Source organism: Haliotis cracherodii, unplaced genomic scaffold, assembly GCF_022045235.1.
Source record: "Haliotis cracherodii isolate W230 unplaced genomic scaffold, xgHalCrac1.p SCAF_12, whole genome shotgun sequence".
Taxonomy (NCBI): domain Eukaryota; kingdom Metazoa; phylum Mollusca; class Gastropoda; order Lepetellida; family Haliotidae; genus Haliotis; species Haliotis cracherodii.
The window spans coordinates 8,734,723-8,752,093 of record NW_027266267.1 but is presented as its reverse complement, the minus strand read 5'-3'; the positions used below and the strand labels follow the sequence as shown (position 1 = coordinate 8,752,093).

Here is a 17,371-nt window from a genome sequence, read left to right as displayed (position 1 = left end):
TGGTCAAGCATTGACCTACCAAGCAGACAGAGGTTCTGTGGATCACGAGATGACATGCCAAACTGACAGAGTGAGTGAGTGAGTGTTTTGTGATCAAAGATCAGAATGTCATGCTGACAGATGTTTTGTACATCAAGCAATGACATGCCACCACTGACAAATGTTTTGTACATCAAACAATGGCATGCCACCACTGACAGATGTTTTGTACATCAAGCAATGACATGCCACCACTGGCAGATGTTCTGTACATCAAGCAATGACATGCCACCACTGACAGATGTTTTGTACATCAAGCAATGACATGCCACCACTGACAGATGTTTTGTACATCAAGCAATGACATGCCACCACTGACAGATGTTTTGTACATCAAGCAATGACATGCCACCACTGGCAGATGTTTTGTACATCAAGCAATGACATGCCACCACTGGCAGATGTTTTGTACATCAAACAATGGCATGCCACCACTGACAGATGTTTTGTACATCAAGCAATGGCATGCCACCACTGGCAGATGTTTTGTACATCAAACAATGGCATGCCACCACTGACAGATGTTTTGTACATCAAGCAATGACACACCACCACTGGCAGATGTTTTGAGGATCACGTCTAACTTCACAACTGTGTGCATCATGCAGTGCCTAAACCAACAGGTGCTTGTGCTTCAAGAACTACGAACATGGACAGACCAACACACGCAAGAACCCATGAAAGATATGTACACATGATGCCACAAATCCTGATGTTTGCGCATGCAGGCATGATATGTCTGCTCTCCTGGACGCAGTGCTGTGCTCAGACTCCTGGGTGAAGCCTCCTCAGCAGCGGCTTCAAGCTGTATGTACAGCCCTAAAGCATCGTCACACTTTTGTGAACTATGTACACATTTACCATACAGAGTTCCTCACATCATTCCTCTACACAACATGTTTAAATATATATACTACATTTACAAACTTTCTTTACATGTCTTAAGATCTATACAAAACATCATAAGATATATGCCATCACTGTATCAGCCTATTGCAAACCCAAACAGATGGATATGAGGACACAAATACCTGTACATCATGCAGTAAGAATAACCGAATAAAATGCTTATTCAGGGACCACTTAAAGATGGTAACAGCCCCAAATGAGGACTTTAAAAATCTTAACTTCAAATTAGTGGTACTCTGAAAGTAAAGTTTAATATGCTAAGTAAGGGCAAGAAGTAGTCTGGTAGCAGCCCTAAATGAGATTCATGAATAAAATCTGCTCTGAAATCTGCTGGCACTGGTACCATACATACACCCAGCCCCATGATAACACGAGTATCTCATATTACATGTCACGTAATATTTTATTAATGATTTATACACATATATCTTCACACACTCTATGTATATACATAATAAATACTGTGGTAAGTTTGGTATAGTACAAATGCTCTAGGCCACTGAAACTGACTTATTGCAAACCTAATGAAACTTATTGACATGACAACGCATTAAGCTGAAAAAAAGACTGCAATCGGATTCAGTGTTTAGTGTCAGTGCCCGCTGTAACAACTGGTTTCATACAGGGTAGAGGACTTGACTTTCAGGGCAGACTAGGTACCAACAGTGCCTGCTTGTTGCACGGGGGGCATAGAGGTCTTATCTGTCTCCCTCAGTGTTGACTTTCAGGGCAGACTAGGTACCAACTGTGCCTGCTTGTTGCACGGGGGGCATAGAGGACTTATGTGTCCCTTCAGTGTTGACTTTCAGGGCAGACAATGTACCAACTGTGCCTGCTTGTTGCACAGGGGAGTATCAGAGGTACTGTTGAGTGGATGAGTATGGTTTCACATCGCTTTTAGAAATATTCCTGCAACATCACGGCTGGGGACACCAGAAATGGGCTTCACACATGTACCTTGGTGGAGAATCAAACAAGGCCTTTGGCGTGATGAGCAGGAGTTCACAAAGAAATGTCACATGTCAAAGACCCTTCCTCTTTACTGATCCTGTTCGCATTGAAATGAAAGTCAACTTTATAAAGCCATAACACCTGTCATAATTTTATTCAGATGAGTCAGGAAAACTTGAATTCCAATTTGGGTATTTTTTCTGATATATGCTTCACACATGGGATCCCCTTTACTGGTACTTAAAACCAACTCTGCCGTATTGAAACAACGACAAATCCAATTCAAGAAATGGAACAATTTTTCATGTAATCGTTGTCAATCGTAATTGTGGTCAAAGTGTTGGCAAATAAATAATACAGTAGTTCTGTTAATCTACTTCACTCAGAGTTAATACTGACATGTACAGAACACATATGCAATGAGTTAGTGAGTGAGTTGGGTTTCAGTATTACAGTTATATCACAGCGTGTAAGCATAATGTGAGAGGAAAGCCCGAAGTGATGCAGGTCTCGGACGTTTACCACTTCAGTGAAACAAGCACAGTCACTGGCAAGGTCCTTGACGCAAGTCCACCAATGCCCCACAGTTGACAGACATTCATCTCTTGCCTTGTTTGAAATTACTGCCTGCCTGGCTGCACAGAAAAAGAGTAAATCTGCATCGAACCCAAGAACATTTCAGTTTACACACCTTATGGACAAGTATTTTTTTCTGTCAAATTACAGTCAGTAACGTTAATTGCCACACATGGGCAGATAGTAAAGCCCACTGGTATCATTCCTGAACGTACATTCACAACTGCATGGTGCCTGTCAAACACGTTCATTGTCAATAGCAAAGGTAATAAGAATGGTTTTCAAACTACTTTGCTGACCAGTGTCATATTGAATCAACCAGACCAAGTGGAAACGAACCATTGTGGTTATTAAAAATGACAGCAGGTAATTTTGGACAGGGCTGGTAAGCTTTCAAAGTTATCAGCCTGTGATCTGCATGACTTTTCAGTAAAAATTCAGACACTGGCATAATGCAAGAGCACATTTATGAATGTAAATTGAGGCTTCAGAGAAAACTTAATTTATTCCAATCATATTCATTGACCCAACTCAAATTTCTCATCACAGTTCACTCAAGTCAAATATACATTTGATATTTTCAGATACATATCTCATCTGTAAACACATAAAAAACAATCTATTGTGACCAGGATCAAGGATATTCTATAACTCCTCACTAAAACTCAAACATGCTGATAAGACTGAGAATCCTTTGAGTTTATAGATACACATAAGTAAATCTTGCAATCGGGACGGATATCACGGCGGCAGGTGTGCAGCCACTGGCCTACATTCAAATCAATGCATTCGAAATTTGCCAAGTCAGCTAAAATGCAATAAATAAAACATAAAACTCACTATTGTGTTAATTTCGTACTGAAAATGGCAATCGATCAGTAACATGCAATGTCACACTCACAAAACAAACAACTGTGACATTACGTTGATTATCCTTAACCAACATCATCAACATCATCTACATCCATTAATTCCTTGTTTTACAATCGAGGCCATTTAATCCAGAATACTTCAAGGTAGTGGTATTATCATGAGGAACATAACAACTTACATTTTGCAAAACTTATATCTTAACCTTTCCGAACATGCATCAATTCTGTCAAAATATTCAGAAATACTAATTTTTATCAAAGCATTAAGAGGGAAAGAAATTAGCTCCAGCCCACTAGCTTGAGATGGGATGACTGAGGCAGCTTGAAGGCTAGCAACATTACACATTATACACACCTCCATACCAGAAGGGTTGTCAACACCATTACCAGAGGTAGTACTGTCCATGTATAAAACCTGCCCATCACCCAACATGGAGCACATAGAAAACTCTCTTTCATTTCACAAGAAGCAATTTTCAGAACGATCAATGAACTTGACAAATATTTTAGGTTCTTTTCAAGAAAACGCTTCATTTTTATCATGTATATCAATCCGTGGCTTGAACTGCTAATGACAATCCTCAGTTTGCATTGTTAGCTTTCACCAGTAAATCTTCATTCCAGTCATTTGTCAAGGCGGAGAACGTCCATCATATATAATACTTAACAACCACGGATCTGGCGAAATAACAATTTATACCACATGTATTCGTGGAATTTGAATGTTAAGTTTGGAGTTTTGGGATTGACTTGTAAATTTTCCTTGTAATCAAGGTAGACAATGTCTATAAAATGTTTCAACTTATCAACCACGGATCTGGTGTGAAAATAATTTAAATAAAGATGTATTAAACTATGCATGTATTCATTGAAGTGTTCCAAACAGCTAAAGATGTGTTAAACTATGGATGGATGTATTCATAGAAGTGTTCCAAACAGCTAAAGATGTGTTAAACTATGGATGTATTCATAGAAGTGTTCCAAACAGCTAAAGATGTGTTAAACTATGGATGGATGTATTCATAGAAGTGTTCCAAACAGCTAAAGATGTGTTAAACTATGGATGGATGTATTCATAGAAGTGTTCCAAACAGCTAAAGATGTGTTAAACTATGGATGTATTTATAGAAGTGTTCCAAACAGCTAAAGATGTGGTAAACTATGGATGTATTCATAGAAGTGTTCCAAACAGCTAAAGATGTGGTAAACTATGAATGTATTCATAGAAGTGTTCCAAACAGCTAAAGATGTGTTAAACTATGGATGTATTTATAGAAGTGTTCCAAACAGCTGAGGATGTGTTAAACTATGGATGTATTCATAGAAGTGTTCCAAACAGCTAAAGATGTGGTAAACTATGGATGTATTTATAGAAGTGTTCCAAACAGCTAAAGATGTGGTAAACTATGGATGTATTCACAGAAGTGTTCCAAACAGCTAAAGATGTGTTAAACTATGGATGTATTCACAGAAGTGTTCCAAACAGCTAAAGATGTGTTAAACTATGGATGTATTCACAGAAGTGTTCCAAACAGCTAAAGATGTGTTAAACTATGCATGTATTCACAGAAGTGTTCCAAACAGCTAAAGATGTGTTAAACTATGGATGTATTCACAGAAGTGTTCCAAACAGCTAAAGATGTGTTACACTATGGATGTATTCATAGAAGTGTTCCAAACAGCTAAAGATGTGTTAAACTATGGATGTATTCACAGAAGTGTTCCAAACAGCTAAAGATGTGTTACACTATGGATGTATTCATAGAAGTGTTCCAAACAGCTAAAGATGTGTTAAACTATGGATGTATTCATAGAAGTGTTCCAAACAGCTAAAGATGTGTTAAACTATGGTGCTCCATGGACATGAGTTTACAAGACAAATGTTATGAACAAATATCTCATCACAAGGCAGGTTTCATACATATTAATATGACAATCATATTATCATAACAGGTCTCTTTGTAAACATGGTAACATTTCACCAAGTAAAATACAAAGTTTTGATATTTCAAAATGGAACATTTCCCTCCTACACAAAGCAAGATTGTTAATCTAAGTATATAAATATATATGCAAATGACACTTTTATAATGCAAACAAACATAGATTAAATCAATTGTATAAAACAACTATTATGCATACCACTTATGCATTACAATTTGGTTGTAACCAATGGAAGATATTTGAAAGTTCATATAAATTCACAAACATAAACAAACTTTGGCTGGGTAATATTTTCATCATCTCATTCTAATTAAATGAATTGTCATTTCATTACTTTTGTTTTAAACATAAAAAATAAGCTTAACATTCAATAAATATCAGAGGGACATTACACATGGACTAAGAAATATGTGACCAGCCACGGCTAACAGAAGTAAAGTAGGCCGGAGCACTTTGTAAACATATCAGTATCACAGAATCTTGCCAACTAGATGCATCAAAATACAATAACTTATATAGAATGGAGCCATTTCTCTGACAAACTCTGATTGGTTCAAGACAGGTTTCTCATCACATGACTTAAACTAGCCATGTGACTTAGGTGGGAACCAATCGGTGAGCTTTATTCAGATCATGTGACTAGTGGTCTGCCTGTTCATAGAAGAGAAGGTAGCCTTCGCTTGACACTGCTTGATTAGACCTTGCTGGTGAGACCCTGAAACAGATAGAATGAATATGCATCCTGTGTACAGAGTGAGTTGGGTTTAACTCCGCTTTGAACAGTATGTAAGTTATATCACGGTGTGTCAGCTTGATGTGAGAGGAGATAGTGAATGAGTTGGGTCTAACACCGCTTTTAACAGTATTACAGTTATATCACGGTGTGTCAGCTTAATGTGGGAGTGAGTGAGTGAGATGGGTTAAACTCCGCTTTGAAAAGTACGTCAGTTATATCACTGTGTGTCAGCTTGATGTGAGAGGAGATAGTGAGTGAGTTGGGTCTAACGCCGCTTTGAACAGTATTACAGTTATATCACGGTGTGTCAGCTTGATGTGGGAGGAGTGAGTTAGTGAGTTGGGTTTAAGGCTGCTTTGAACAGTATTTAAGTCCTATCACAGTGTGTCAGCTTAACTAGGTAGGAAAGCCTGCCGTGATGCAGGTTGTAGAGTGTAGACATTGTTCGTTTGTTTGTATATTTAAAGCCACACTCAGCAATAATCCAGCTACATGTATATGATGGCGGTCTGTAAAAAATCGAATCTGGGCCAGACAATCTAGTGATTGACAAAATGAGCAATGATTCACACCATTAGGGTACAAGGTCATGCAATCACCCACATCACGGAGTCTGACAACCTGCTCCATTAAGACACCATGTTGGACAAGGACAGGGTGCAGGGGGGCTGTTCTAACCTGGCATTCCAACGGGGATCATCTTATCAGTAAAGGGAAGCATCTCTGCACAGGGAATTGCATCCCTCAGATTACTCGTTTACTCTACAGTCTTGTACTGAGTGAGTGAGTGAGTATGATTTTACGCCGCTTTTAGCAATATTCCAGCAATATCACGGCGGGGGATACCAGAATTGGGCTTCACACATTGTACCCATGTCGGGAATCGAACCCGGGTCTTTGGCGTGACGAGCGAACGCTTTAACCACAAGGCTACCCGACCGCCCCTCTTGTACTGAGGATGTCTGGGTTTGTTCAGCTTCATTCTAAGTCTCTGACCTTGTGTCGTTGTAGAGTTGCCACTCCCCTGAGTATGGATGTCGACATATTGCCGTGTAGTGGCCGGAGTGCACTCCCCCGGAGTGGTTGCTGACAGCATACAAGTTGTACACCATATTGGAGCCCCCTGAAATATACAGCATACAAGTTGTACTCCATATCGGATCCCCCTGAAATATACAGCACACAAGTTGTACTCCATATCTGAGCCCCTGAAATATACAGCATACAAGTTGTACGCCATACTGGCGCCCCCTGAAATACACAGCATACAAGTTGTACTCCATATCGGTGCCCCCTGAAATATACAGCATACAAGTTGTACTCCATATCGGAGCCCCCTGAAATATACAGCATACAAGTTGTACTCCATATCTGAGCCCCTGAAATATACAGCATACAAGTTGTACTCCATACTGGCGCCCCCTGAAATATACAGCATACAAGTTGTACTCCATATTGGAGCCCCCTGAAATATACAGCATACAAGTTGTACACCATATCTGAGCCCCTGAAATATACAGCATACAAGTTGTACGCCATACTGGCGCCCCCTGAAATACACAGCATACAAGTTGTACTCCATATTGGAGCCCCCTGAAATATACAGCATACAAGTTGTACTCTATATTGGAGCCCCCTGAAATATACACAAGTTGTACACCACATTGGAAAGCCCCGGAAATATACAGCATACACGTACTCCATATCGGAGCCCCCAGAAATATACAGCATAAAAGTTAAACACCATATCAGAGTGAGATCCTCCCCCTTACCTCTTTCAGCAGCATAGTCTTTGAGTTCAAGCCTGGTGGTGGGGTACTCCACACTGGTCGTTAGTTTCCTCCCAAACTTCTCCTGACTGAACCGTTTTAAGTCTGGGAGGAAGTCAAGGCACAACCCACAAACACTTTTTCCATTTTTCTTTTACAACCACATACACAAACAATCACAGCTAAAAAACATAATTCACAAGTTCAGCCTGCAAAGTGATTTGAAAATTGAGTGAGTGAGTGAGGTGGATTTAATTGTCTTGAACAGTATTTCAGCTTTTATATCATGTCAAAGATATTTGCCATCTCAGTGAAAGCCAAGGGCATGTGTATGGTTTTGACAAACCAAGTACCATAATTGGAGATAACACTGATCCTGGCACAGCAAAGGGATGCAACTCTGCACAGCCAACTTTTACCTCAGATCTTTGCCCACATGACCCCATGATAATCATACAAGTTATCTGTTTGAAAGGATACGAAAAACAAGAATCTTTGGGAATTTCTGTATAGAGAAGCTCTTGGTGCAGGGCCGTCGTTCTTTACACTTGGCACACATCTGGAACACAGACATCAGTTATACAAAGTTATACAAGTCTCGTCAATACCCTTGGCATAGACGTCTAATTAATAGTCACACAAGTGAATGAATGCACACAATCAGGCCGGGATATGCAAGTCTCAGAGCCTGATCATAACACACACGATGAACAATTCCGGGAATGTCTGTGAGTGAGTCGAGTTCTCGGATATATCTGCTGTATGTAATAGTGAGTGAGTGAGTATGGTTTTACACCGTTTTTGGCAATATTCCCGCAATATCACGGCAGGGGACACCAGAAATGGGCTTCACACATTGTACCCATGTCGGGAATCGAACTCGGGGTCTTCGGTGTGACAAGCGAAAGCTTTAATCACTAGGCTACCCAACCGCCCCTGCTGTATGTAATAAATGCTGTTATCACATCAATATATGTGTCTTCTTTCTTGTTTTATTCTGCACTCAGCAATTTTCATGCTGTATGATGGCGACATGCAAATAATCGGGTCTGGACCAGATCAAAGACTGTCAGATAGTGTCATCACTAAAGCTTACATATGACATCATCATCAACTATGACATCACTAAAGCTCACATCAACAATGACCGAGTGTGACATCATCAACTATGACATCACTAAAGCCCACATCAACAATGACCGAGTGTGACATCATCAACTATGACATCACTCAATCTCACATCAACAATGATAGTGTGATGTCACCATCAATCATATTTAGAACCTACGGAAACAACACCCTTGTGTACTGACCGGTTCGTCCTGCAGTTCCTCCTCCTTCATGAAGAGACGGATACAGTCGTCCAGGCTCACCTCACTTCGATTCTGCAACAGCAATAAGGATTATTCTTTTGTCTTTTCGGCATACAATAAACATGCTTTCCATATTGCAGTTATTCTGAGTGAGTGAGTGAGTTGGATTTAACGCCGCTTTTAACAGTATTCCAGTCATATCGCGGCGTGTCAGCTTAATGTGGGAGGAAAGCCCGAAGTGATGCAGGTTTTACACGTTTACCACTTCGGTGAAACCCACGAGCACGGGTATGGTGCTGACAAACCTAGAAACATAATTGGGGAGAACCGGAATTCGAACCCACAATCATCAGTTTCTGGCATGCCCAAGGGACGCAACTCTGCACAGCGAATCCCGGCGCCTTAGACGACTGGGCCACCCGTGCCCCCGCAGTTATTCTGAACACATCAGATAAACTAAGAGGCCGTTGCTGCGTTGCTGCGTTGCGGCTGTGAAGATGGGTACAGGTGTTGCTGACCACTGTGTAGAGACCCTTGCTAGGAAGCCGTGATCACAGGTTCTATTCAAGACTAAATCTCATAAGGATCTGCCTTGTTCTGTGAGCAACATGCCAATGTCTTACATCAAAGTGCTAGTATTCTGCAACCTGCATCATTCTATATCTATAACACTAAATGTGTTTCTTTTTTAAAAAATACACCAAATCAGAAGCGTCCAAATCCTTCATCACCAATCACTTCCTGATCTAAGGCAAATGAAGGGGGACTGAAGATGAAGATATCTGTCAGGGGGAGCCCAGCTTCACTGTCAGGTCATGGGGCTGCAACTGTCTTATTCCCATACTTTAGCATTGACTTTCTTTGTTGTTTCAAGGCACACTCAGCAATATTTCAGCTATATGACGCCGGTCTGTAAATAATCAAATCCAGATAATCCAGTGATTGACATCCTGAGCATCAATCTAAGCAAATGGGATAAGATGACATGCATCAACCAAGTCAGCAGCCTGACCACCTGACCCCGTTAGTCGCCTCTTACGACAAGCATAGTGACCTCATATGGCAAGCATGGGTTGCTGAAGACCTATTTTCTACCCGGATCTTCACGGGTGTAAACTTGCACCGACTTTGGTAGCACAAACACTGCTTTGTGAACCGAGGCCCTGTACAACACTACAACAACTCGGCATCCTACCTTGGGTATCGGCAGTGACAGATCCCAGAAGGGGTCAAAGGTCACAGAGCGATGTCCGCACTGCGAGAACTTGAGCTCACTCTTTAACTGGCCAACGAAGATGTCTGAAATGGGAGAAATTCACACATCTGAAGACACTAGTTAAATATGACACACATCTTTTAAGCATGACTGTTTATGAAAACCCCCCAAATGCATTGTAAGACTCTATTAACAATATGACAACATCGTTATGAGAGCTAAATAAACGTGTGTGTGTCTCGGTGTGTCTGTGTGTCTGTGTTTGTCTCTGCATGGGTGCGTGTCTGTGTGTCTGTGTGCCTGGTCCTCAACGTGACCCTCAACAATATTCCAACCAACCAAGGATCATAATCAGGGCTAATCTAGAATCCAACACACAATCATGTTATAGTTTGTTTGTTGTTTAACGCAACAGTCTCCAATATTCCACCTGTATGAGGGTGGCTTGTATTCAAGTCTGGACCACACAATCAAGTGATTGATAATATGAGCAAAGATCCACATCATCGGGGTACAATGCCATCAAAACGTCACCGAGTCTGACCACCCAATCCACTAAGTCATCTCTTAAGGCCAGCACAGGTTGCTAGGGACCTTCTCCAACCCAGGATCCCCACTGGTGGACATCCCAGTGATGTGGGTGTGTTCTTATTGAGAAGTGACTTTTTTGTTGAGATAGTAACTTTGAATTCATCTTAATTTAGATGAATTAATCTGAAATTTCAAAAGATTTGAATGTTTCAAAACTTGACCTCTATTGAACTCCTGATATGGAGGTCTCCCAAAAGTTGTAACAAATGAGACCCCCCATCTTAGAGATCATGTGTAATAAGTTTAATCAAATTCCAGTCAAATACTCAATAATCATATAATACTGTTAGACCAGTAAGCTATATGTGTCCTTTAATCAAGGAAGACATTGGAACTCACCGACAATCTTACTGTTGTCAAAGTTGAGGTAGGCTCGCCAATACTCGTGAGATTTCTCATTGTCACTGAAAGAAGACACCGCAAAAATTCCATTATGCAACAGCTTCAGGCACACATATCTCAATGTAGTACTATCAGGGACTATAGGACAAGTGCCAATTTCTAACACTGAGTCAACTGTCTCAGAGCAATGCTATCTCAATATGACACCAAGTGCGGCATCTTATACGTCTAGGTTCTCCACCAAGGCTTGCTGAGATGGAGATGGCTTCTACTGTTTCAGCCAGTTTTACATGTGACCTCAGTGTGGTGTGTGTACCTCTTTCTCTCCAGCTTGTTGTCCTCCAACACAATAGGCTTGGGTTTTTCAGTCACCTTGTTGACGTCCTCATGCAACCCCTCGAGGAGGTACCGCAAAAACTCTTGAGAATCTTGTTGTCTGGAAAATACAACATGGCCCAAGGGTACATTCAAATTCCTGACATACATACAAAGAAGTTTCAGAAATACTTGAAATCGATCATTGTGGACGCGACCTATCAGGCATCTTTTTAGACCTGCTCAGAGGATGATATTCGGCTCAAAGTCTGCAACAAATGTTAGTAAATATTCTGTAAATTGGAAACAATCACTTCCCAACCCAAAATATTCAACAACAGTTATCACATTGTAGAGTGAGTGAGTATGGTTTTACGCCGCTTTTAGCAATATTCCAGCAATATCATTGTACCCATGTCGGGAATCGAACCCGGGTCTTCGGCGTGACGAGCGAACGCTTTGACCACTAGGCTACCCGACCGCCCCTATCACATTGTAGAGGTGATTTGCATTTCAATGATAATGGTAGTGTAATGGTATATAGGCTTTTACCCTTAGTTTAATGCCATTGCATAAAACACTGAATTTCAAATAATAACAAAAATGCACACAAAAATATAAAAAAGCAAAATTTTGAACAGTTTTTTCGCATTCTATCTGCCAAGGACGCTTAGTTTGAAATCCTAGATTAAATGCTTGACAGTTCTAGTAAGTTTTAGTCTGCGCTTGAAACATATAAGTTGACAAGCTATGGTGCTGGCAACCCCAAGTATATAATCAGGTCAAACCAGGATTTGAATCCACAATCTTTAGTTGTTGTCATGCCCAAGGGATGCAACTCTGCACAACTGCCTGTACCAACCAATGCACCAAGATAAAAGGGAGATAATTTCAACATTATTATCAAATTATCTCCCTTGTCCCACATCACAAACCGACACTTCTCAAAAAAGCTTGTGTGCTAAAAGAATGAAACAGATCATGGGTTACAAATTACAGAAGTTTGACCAATACTGTCCAACTCCTATCCATTTCTTGTACTTGTCATCAAAGTAAATGATATTGTTCTCAGAATTTGTGTTGTAGATCTATTTGATTCTGGGCCATAAGAAGAACCTGAGGCCTTGCTCCGTCGACTTCAAGTCTTTTGGATTGTCTGAACAAATATCACTGAAATGCAAGCCTTTCACACTCAGATAATGCATAGCCTAACTTTCCTTTTTGAACTTTCAACCACAAAGACTGTCTTCATTTGAGTCTATCGGCTCGGAAGAGCGTCCACCATCGCTATTATTTCAAAGTTACTGTCATTATTATTTTCACTCAACATTTGGTGATACGGTCGGTCTTTTAGCTGTGCAAAGATGAAATAGCAAGTAAAGCCAGCGTTAGAAACTAACAGCTAGTCCTTATAATGATAACATATAGCAAAACCCTTAAAAATGGCAATTTTCTACTAGTCCTTTTGATACCTTTACCATTGGGCAGTTTGGCAAGGACTATAGGACTAGTGCCAATTTCTAACCCTGAAAGCATGTCAGAAGTTTGTAAACTCAATGCACTGTACATGGTATAATAACTTAACAACTGAAACCACACACGGCTGCAAGGTACTATCAAAATGTACACTGACACAGATGAAAAAGTGCAGTTATACAGGTTTCATTGCAATCTGCAAACTGGCAGAGCAACTTAATAGTGACAAAACATTAGGGTCGGAAGTATTTCATAGTGTCGTTCAGGAAATGGAAAGCACTGCTTGGATGATTTAACGAAACACAGAAACCATAGTGAGCAGGCATGTCACTGTCATACAACAAAGTCAATACTCCAAACACCACCACAGTATAAAAACAAAGCAAAAGCGCATTCTATGCAGTATGTGGAGCTACTACACAATTGGTCTTCATTGGAGGCATATGTTATGAGACTGGACTTTAGGTGAAAACGTAATGTCTTCCATTTGCAAAAAAACAAGAGTTTGCCACTAACGTAGCTATATCCCCCGGCCCTGTTGCCAAATTTATGACATAATTAAATCTAAACAAACCCTAACCTTTTTTAACCAAGGTGGAACTTGTCATGGAAACTGTTAAAAAAAGAAGAGTTTGGAACCTAAGTCCATCTTGTTGCCATGGAAACGTAAAAAAAATTAAAAAATTCTAAAATTTCTAAATAGTAAAAGGCACCATTTCAGCATGTACCTGACAGACCTGCAAAGATTCATGAAAACATATTGAACGGTTTCTGAGTTATGCTCCGGAAACGAAACAAAACGTGATGGACGGACGTACGGACGGACGGAGCCCGTTTCTATATCCCCCGCCAACTTTGTTGGGTGGGGGATAATAATAAAATAAAGCCTGAGCATATTTTGTGACATTGCAGTGTTTACATGCTGGAGATGCTATGGAACATGGACAGTTTTCTCAAGGACTTGCAAATAGCTTCTAGCTACACATCAGTTAATACTACAGTAAAGATGACAATCATTAGAGACCCAAACCAAAATTCCAATAAGGGTGCTTATGTTAAAATTCAGTTGCATATGCGACCGTTCAGTAGCTAATAAGAGGGCTGTGTGTGCGATGGCTGCTTGTATCAGTCTCAGCTAATGCTGTTTATAGTGCGGGCTCACTGCCACAGCTGAAAATGGACACCAACTCAGACACAGTATACTGACTCCGAGTTCACCAGTCTTGTTTATAACCCCTTAATGCCCAGCACCAGGCAGGGTAAAAACAAGTACCATCTTCTAACATCTTTTGGTGTTTTGTGGCCAGGAATCGAACCACCATACTTCCACTCTCCTGGCAGATGCTCTATGTACTGGACCATGGAGGCAGCCCCACTTTCTATGAGAGGTATTCAAGTGATACTCACGCATAACCCATGAATCGAGGTGCAAACTTCTGGACCTGGGTCTTGAAGGCATTGGGGCTGATGTAGGTGTCTGATCGGTCCTTCCACATAGACTGCATGATGTTCACATAGGCTGAAACAGACAGGAAGATGTGGTGAGGCAGGGAGCTGTGGTGAAGCAGGGAGTTGTGGTGAGGCAGGGGGTTGTGGTGAGGCAGGGGGTTGTGGTGAGGCAGGGGGTTGTGGTGAGGCAGGGGGTTGTGGTGAGGCAGGGAGATGTGGTGAGACAGGGAGATGTGGTGAGGCAGGGGGTTGTGGTGAGGCAGGGAGTTGTGGTGAGGCAGGGGGTTGTGGTGAGGCAGGGAGTTGTGGTGAGGCAGGGGGTTGTGGTGAGGCAGGGAGTTGTTGTGAGGCAGGGAGGTGTGGTGAGGCAGGGAGTTGTGGTGAGGCAGGGGGTTGTGGTGAGGCAGGGAGTTGTGGTGAGGCAAGGGGTTGTGGTGAGGCAGGGAGTTGTGGTGAGGCAGGGGGTTGTGGTGAGGCAGAAAGTTGTGGTGAGGCAGGGAGTTGGTGATGAGGCAGGGAGTTGGTGGTGAGGCAGGGAGTTGGGATGAGGCAGAGAGTTTGGGGTGAGACAAGGGGTTGGGGTGAGGCAGGAAAATGTGGTGAACCAGGGAGTTGTGGTGAGGCAGGAAGTTGTGGTGAGGCAGGGATGTTGCACCAAGGCTGTATTTGGGTCATTTCATCTTTTTCATCAATTTTTCGCAACTTCACCAACAATGCTACCTTTCATGATGGCCCCCTTCATGCTGGAGGTGGTGGTGTTGATGTCCATCAGGTAGTCGTCCTTCAGACAGTACTCAAGTAGAGGTCGTGTGTTGCTCAGACACTGGATCACAGTGTTCATGAAGCACTGCAATACAAGAGGCATTCATGTCACACTGACACATCATACTGATCCTCAAACATATTTACATGTGTAGATCACGCTCCTGACAAAATGAGACACAAACAATTTGAACATGTCAATTCCACACCCTGCACTGACCCTTAAAAAATTTCCCTTTAAATGTTTTTTTTTGAGTGAGTGAGTGGGTTTGGTTCCATGCAACTTTGAACACCATGTCAGTTACAGTATGGGGTTTCAAATTGACATGGGACAATAGCCTGAAGGTTAACCACTATTGTGAAATCTATGTGTGAGTGAGTGAGTTGGGTTTAACACCACTTTTAACTGTATTCCAGTTATATCACAGCGTGTCAGCTTAATGTGGAAGGAAAGCCCAAAGTGATGTAGGTCTGAGACGTTTACCACTTCGGTGAAACCCATGAGCATGGGTATGGTGATGACAAACCTAGACACATAATCAGGGTGAACCGGAACTCGAACCCACAATCATCGGTTTCTGGCGTGCCCAAGAGCCCAACTCTACACAGCAAATCACGGCGCCTTAGACGACTGGGCCCCTGTGAAATCTATGAGCATGGGATGGTGCGGACAAACCAAGAAACAATCAGGGTGATAGGTTCCTGGTACACCTAAGGGACATAACTCTCTCTGAACTCTCTGCTTGTTCCAGCACCTAAGACAACTAGGCCCCCCAGTATTTAACTGTCAAAGCCTTCATTACAATATTTACCATGCTTACTATCAGGCCTCTGTATTGACTAAAAGGATTTATTGTGATACGTATTGCTATATATTGGAAGCAAAAGCGGTTGACAGTTGCTGGCTCTAATTGTACAAACTTAAGTAAATAATACGATGTGAAAGACAACATGGTTAGTCGCTGCCCTTTTGTAGTCATGGATACAGGGGAGATAACTTGTGAGAAAAATCACTTCCACATTTCCAACGTCTTGTCAAGAGCTCCAGACAACGTTTTGAACAAATGAGTTTTTACTCGAGGGTTTCTATTTTAATTGGGTTATTACATTTTTCATTGGGTAACCAATATTTTTTCACTCATCAATTCATCACTCTATTGGGTTATTCGCCAAAAGTACTGAGCATTTTAAGATCTAAAATAAATGAAATAATGTTTTAGGTCTATATAACTGTTCTATATACATAGACTTGACTCAGAAAGTAAATTAGCTCGTAATTGTTATTCCAAAATTAGCAATATTATTGCAATATGTACATCAGTATAAACTATCAGTTTTATGGTACTGGACCTTATAATGTTTGTTTGTTTGTTTGTTGTTTAATGCCACACTCAGCAATATTACAGCTATATGGCGGCGGTCTGTAAATAGTCGAGTCTGGACCAGACAATCCAGGGATCCACGCAATTGGGATCAATGACATGCATCAACCAAGTCAGTGAACCTGACCACCCGATCCTGTTAGTTGCCTTTTACGACAAGCATAGTCGCCTATTACGGCAAGCATGGGTTGCTGAAGATCTATTATATCCCGGATCTTCACGGGTCAGACCTTATAATGATAACATATTGCAAAACCCTTAAAACAGCAAATTTCTACAAGTCCTTATGATACCCTTAACTATTGGGCAGTTTGGCAAGGACTTTGGGACTAGTGCCAATTTCTAACGCTGATGTATCCTTTGAAGAGCATATTGCACCAACGTAAAACTGTGCAGTCCTATTTAAAAGCCCTAGTTTCATTCCTAATGGTTAGGCTATCTTTACTCTCAAACTCATCTTTTCGGTCAGTTAGAGACGGTTTGGGTGAGGCTTGGAATATTTGCTAGTGATTTCATGACTATTATAGTTTTAGCACAGTTGGTATCAAGGTGCTAATTACCAAGAAAATTAGCGCTAATTATGTGTGACAGCCTGTGGGCCAGTGGGAACACTCAATAGCAAGCCTCGCAGCTTTGAACTTTTATAGACCCAGTGGTGAGATTCTCTACATGTTTAAAGGGCAACTGCACCTGACATGTACCATTTGTCCATGAGTGACATACTGCAAG

At 41.3% G+C, this 17,371-nt stretch overlaps 1 protein-coding gene across 2 annotated transcripts in view; it reads right to left on the bottom strand.

Moving 5' to 3' along the window:
* Positions 1–376: 376 nt before the first annotated feature.
* Positions 377–17,371, bottom strand: part of LOC139458164 (ubiquitin carboxyl-terminal hydrolase 2-like) — a 31,534-nt gene continuing 14,539 nt past the window's right edge. For both annotated transcript variants that reach the window (XM_071239496.1, XM_071239497.1), the window contains exons 4-13: positions 15,219–15,345; positions 14,457–14,568; positions 11,575–11,694; positions 11,256–11,320; positions 10,305–10,408; positions 9,110–9,181; positions 8,277–8,355; positions 7,800–7,901; positions 7,024–7,150; positions 377–6,006 (exon numbers count right to left, since the gene is read on the bottom strand). In XM_071239496.1, coding sequence (XP_071095597.1) covers positions 5,931–6,006; positions 7,024–7,150; positions 7,800–7,901; positions 8,277–8,355; positions 9,110–9,181; positions 10,305–10,408; positions 11,256–11,320; positions 11,575–11,694; positions 14,457–14,568; positions 15,219–15,345 — 984 coding nt within the window. In that variant the 3' untranslated portion in view covers positions 377–5,930. The remainder of the gene's footprint in view (positions 6,007–7,023; positions 7,151–7,799; positions 7,902–8,276; positions 8,356–9,109; positions 9,182–10,304; positions 10,409–11,255; positions 11,321–11,574; positions 11,695–14,456; positions 14,569–15,218; positions 15,346–17,371) is intronic.